The following is a 4,916-nucleotide window of genomic DNA, read 5'->3' on the forward strand; positions in this document are numbered from 1 at the left end:
TCACATAGTATATTAGACAGTATAAATAATTAACATAATAGAAGGGGTCACCTGGAAGAGTGTAGGAAACATAAGAAAATGAATAACATATTCAATATTATATTAGGCAGTGCAGTGAAGAAACATACATGGAGATGAGATACCAAATTATATCAGACTGTAGAAAACACATAAGAGAATGAATCCAAATTAGGCAATGGAAAAGCATACATGGAGTTGAGATCACATATTATTTTAAGTTGAAAGAAAATGTATCAATAATATATTAGACAGTATAAATAATTAACATAATAGAAGAGGTCACCTGAAATAGTATAAAACAAATATAAGTAACCAAATTACAACAAACTGTAGGAAACATTCATAAGAAAATGAATCAAATATTACATATTGTATTAGACACTGCAGTGCAGAAACATACATGTAGATTCTGTAGAAAACACATAAGAGAATGAATCCAAATTATATCTCATATATATTAGGCAATGCAGAAACATACATGGAGATGAGATCACATATTATTTTAAGTTGAAAGAAAATGTCAATGAACACGAAAAGGAAGTGGCAGAAGCATACGAAAATAAAGCAGAAGAGAGTGATGATTATTCAAAGAGAATCACATTCAGTGGGCTTAAAGGAGAGTGTGTTCTGAGCATTGTCGTAAAGGATTTGGAAGTTCTGCTGTTGTATATTTCCGAAGATGGAAACCTTCCCTGATGTACTCTTCATGGCGAGGCACAACAGATTGTTGGATATCTGAATGAAAAAGTTCTCTGGTGGAAGCTCGTAATTCACGCCGCCTTTGAAGTTGAAAGTGAGCGAAGGCAAGGTGACCTGACCTGATGTCTGGTAACACAGATCCAGACCCACGGAAGATCCGTCTGTAGGAGTAAGATCAATGGCGGCCTTAATTGCTTCCTTGACAGGAGAGTAGGCAGCCTCGACTAGATAGGTAAGGGTCGTTCCCGAGTCGATGATCATTCCTCCGGCACCGCTCGGTTGCAGATGAAAAGTTCCAGAAGGAATATTTACGGGTTCACCATTGAGGGTGACCCCTGTTACAAGAATATACCAGAAAGAAGGAACGACAATGTTCTTAATCAGTGGTATCGTGTTGGCTCCGCTCAAGGAAGCACCCTCACCAAAAATGAGAGGGCTAGTTTGTGAAGGGGAGTCCGTGATGGACAATAGACAGTAAGAGAATTTGTTATCTACCTTGGAGCCCAACTGTGAGATGAGTGAGAGAGGACCTCTTCCAAGCCCCACAAGGCCGCCATCATGAGAGAATCCTTGGTTGTCATGGCCGCATCCAAAAGTAATGCCTGCAACCATGCTGTCGCTGCCGCTGCCAATGGAGAATGACTCGTAAGCCAGGTCACCGGTGGTCTCAGAACCATCGCCATACCTATAATTAAACATACAATCTGGATTGCATCCAGTTTTAGATCTTTCCAAAGCATTGCAAAGAGAGTTAGTGCAGGGAACTGTGGAATACGTGGACGATTTGGAGGGATCGAAGATCGGCGTAGATTGAGTGTAGCAATTCCTGCAAGGCCTGCACTGAGTCCAAATTAGATCACTCCCCGTGTCAACAATGGCTTCAAAACTCACCGAGGGTGTTCCCACTGCAACGTTCATCAGAAATTCCCCATTTCCTACGTGAATGGGTGTTTCAGCGTCTAACTGCCCAGCTATCCGCTGATTTACAAATGCCTCTATCATATTCATTCGTATCTTACTTCGATCCACCGCCCCACTCAATCGCTCGGTAAAATTGAAGTCTCCCTCTGATCTGCGCGTTAAATTCACCCTCAATTTGAAATGTCCGTCCGAAGAAGATGCGATCATGGGAATACTAAAGCATATGAAGGCCACAACTCCCAACAGCTTAGAATACTCCATTTTTCTCAAGTTCACTAATGGTTCGTCTCAGTGAGAAAGAGCAAAGTGAGTTGATATAGGCATTTACATGTGTTTCCAACACCCAATAAATCTGCCAAATGGAAATTAAACAAGTCTAAGTAGTTAACTTAAAGATTGCTTGCATCTGTAATTTGCTGTGTTTAACAGTAAGTAAACTATAAACGTGCGTAAATTTTAAGATTGGTGGAATATCTCACATATTTGCAGGGTTCAACAATAATTACACTGGAAAACCGCGTAAAAGTTAAGACAAGTCGAATCTCTCGCATCATAGTTTAAATATTTTTTCAAACGATTAGACATATGACGTGAGGAATATTAATGGGCCAAAATATGCCCCTTAGTGGGGCATAATTCTTCTTTATTCATTTCTTGTCATCTCGCAAATTCCATTTTCGGTCATAATAAAGTAATAAAGTAAAAGAAATTTTCATTTTCTTTCACATCACACGGTTCTTTAACCTTGGCATGTGAAAGATAATGAAGCAACATTTACTTTATTTTTTTTGTAAAACTTGTTAATGTATTGAAATAATAATTTCTTATTAAAAAGTTTATCTTTTAATTTTTTATTAAAATAATAGAGGTGAAGGATCAATAGATAATTCTTTTTAATTTATTTATTGTCATCTTTAAAATTATATTTTATGTCATAATACAGTAAAAGCAATTTTCATTAATATAGAAGTGGTATTATCAAGTAACCTTTCTTATAGGTGTTGGAAGGATCTATTTGGCAGCGGTCAATTTATGACCATGAACAAAGTGTCTTTTGAGCGATCCAAGAATGGTACATGAGTGAATATTAAAGATTCTTCCCTGAATACATCCCTGCCCAAATTGGAGAACACATTGGTTTGGAAGTTCATGGGGAGGTGTTTAGAGATTTCTTCGGTTTGTAAGTGGGTTGCTGCCAGATGGACGATTTAGGGAAATTTTTTGGTTTCAACGCTGCCTAAAGGTACATTTTGTTTCTCTTTCTCTCTTAAGGAGGATTGCTCTCTAATCCTTTCTTCTAGCCCTTAGTGTTCTAGAAAGTAGCAACTTCTCCTCTGTAAATGGCATCTTGGTTTTAAGCCTACATCCTACCTATCTGGTGGTATTTTGTCTTGGGTTTGTCTCTCAGGCCTACCCCTAGAATTCTGGTATGAAGAGATCACTTTTGGGCTTGCCAACTCGTTTGGTTAGTTTATCTCCCTTGACTCTATCCCTAAGAAAATATTGCGGTTGGTTTATGCATGCTTCTGTGTGGGTATTACTCTTAGTTCGACACTCTCTATCTTGATCAACCTAAAGTCTTGTCTTCGTGCTTGGTCCAAATGTTGGAGTATGAGAATTCTGTAATTGTTATGTTAGCTCTTTTTGTAGGTTGGTCATCAAACTAACAAATGCCTTGCTCAAAGATCTAAGTCTTTCCTTAAGGAGAAGGGTAAGGGGTAGTTGATTTCTTCTTCAACTTCAGGGGTTTCTGAACCAGTCTTGAAGTCCTCTAAGGTGGCTTCTCCTCGAGACAAGACAACTTGTGAGATGGCTTTGATTGAATTAGGTGGTGAAATTTTTTTACCTCTAACTCTAGTTGTGGGGTCACTCCCTCCTCCCTCCAAGTTGGGTTTCTCCCCTATGAAGCCTTGTTTGAAGTGATTCTTCCACTTCCCAACATAGATTGTGGTGCTAAGGTTTTGGGCTTCCCCCCAAATTTTTCTGGTGTCTCCTTAATCTTCCTTGATGCTAGATTTGGTTCCCTTTGTCCAACCAAGTTTCTCTTAAGAAGCTGATTCTCTTGGGGATTATTCATGTAACATGTCCCCAATTGCTTTCTCCCCTATTTAGGGGTTGTCACCTTCAGAGTTGGGTTGTGCATTGCATAACTCTTCTTTAGGTTCTCCTTAAACACTTGTTCGGGGAAGTTCATCCTTGTTCGATGTGGCTAGCTTCAAAAGTCCTCCTTTGACAAGTGGAAGAATGATGAATAAAGTGGGAAGGGATGTGAAGGTTGGTAGGAAGTTTGTCAAGGGTGTGAGGTAGTCAAATGCAACTCAAGATGTGCCCAATGGTTTCCAAAGTACTTTGGATAAATTATGCTCCAGCAATAGTTCTAAATGGAGGTCCTCAAACGAAACATAAGGGGACTTAAGGTTTCCAATAAATAGATCTCAGTGAATAACTTGGTGAAAGATTTGAACATGAATATCCCGCTTCAACAAGAAATTAAAATGAGTTTGTAGGCCTTCCTCAAGGTTTGTAATTTCATTTGGCCTTTTTGAGATGCCTTTTCTATGAGTCTGAAGGGCACTTCTAGAGGTCTTGTCATTTTGTGCAAACCCCATAATCTAGTTGGAATTTTAAGGAGTCAAGAGAAAGGATTCAAAACTGTGGATTTCTCAAGTAAGATAAGTAATCAGAAATTGACTCTCATGAATATTTATGCTCTGAACAATGTAGTTTTGAGCAGAGATCTTGGGATTCCTTCCTCTCTGAGTGGGTTTTCTTCCAATTCTCTAATTGGATAGTAATGGGGGGCTTCAATTCCCCCTATTCCCTTCAGAGAAATTAGGTGGTGTTCCTAATTTTTTAAATAGTATGTAGGACCTTCCTAAATTTTTGGTCAAAGGGAGCTTGCGTGATATGGATTTGGAAGACATGAATTATACGTAGTCCAATGTGTACTCTAGTAATAATCCTTTTTAGGTGCACCTAGATAGGTTTGTGATTTCATCCTCTTGGAATATTCTTGGGCGCTACTAGCTCACCTTCCAAATCTAGTTTGGCTTGAATTATTCTCCTATTTGGGTTCATTGTGATACTATTGGTCCTATTCCTAGATTTGATGCAGGAGCATCGTTCCTATTGTCATAGAATGGGAGCATCAAAAAAAATTATGGACAACCACCGAATGGGACAATTGGAAAATAAAGAGATATTTCAAATTAATGGCCAAATATAGAGGTACGTTGAATAAGAAGTGTATAATTGAAGGAAGAGTAACGATTGTT

The 4,916-nt window shown here is 38.6% G+C and overlaps 1 protein-coding gene across 1 annotated transcript; it reads right to left on the reverse strand.

Annotated features, from left to right (window-relative positions):
- Positions 1-606: 606 nt before the first annotated feature.
- On the reverse strand, positions 607-1,902 carry LOC131073066 (aspartic proteinase nepenthesin-1-like). Its single transcript, XM_058009428.2, has one exon. The coding sequence runs from the start codon at positions 1,900-1,902 to the stop codon at positions 607-609; it is 1,296 nt and encodes a 431-aa protein (XP_057865411.1).
- Between the last annotated feature and the right edge of the window lie 3,014 nt (positions 1,903-4,916).

This window comes from Cryptomeria japonica, chromosome 3 (assembly GCF_030272615.1).
Source record: "Cryptomeria japonica chromosome 3, Sugi_1.0, whole genome shotgun sequence".
Classification (NCBI taxonomy): domain Eukaryota; kingdom Viridiplantae; phylum Streptophyta; class Pinopsida; order Cupressales; family Cupressaceae; genus Cryptomeria; species Cryptomeria japonica.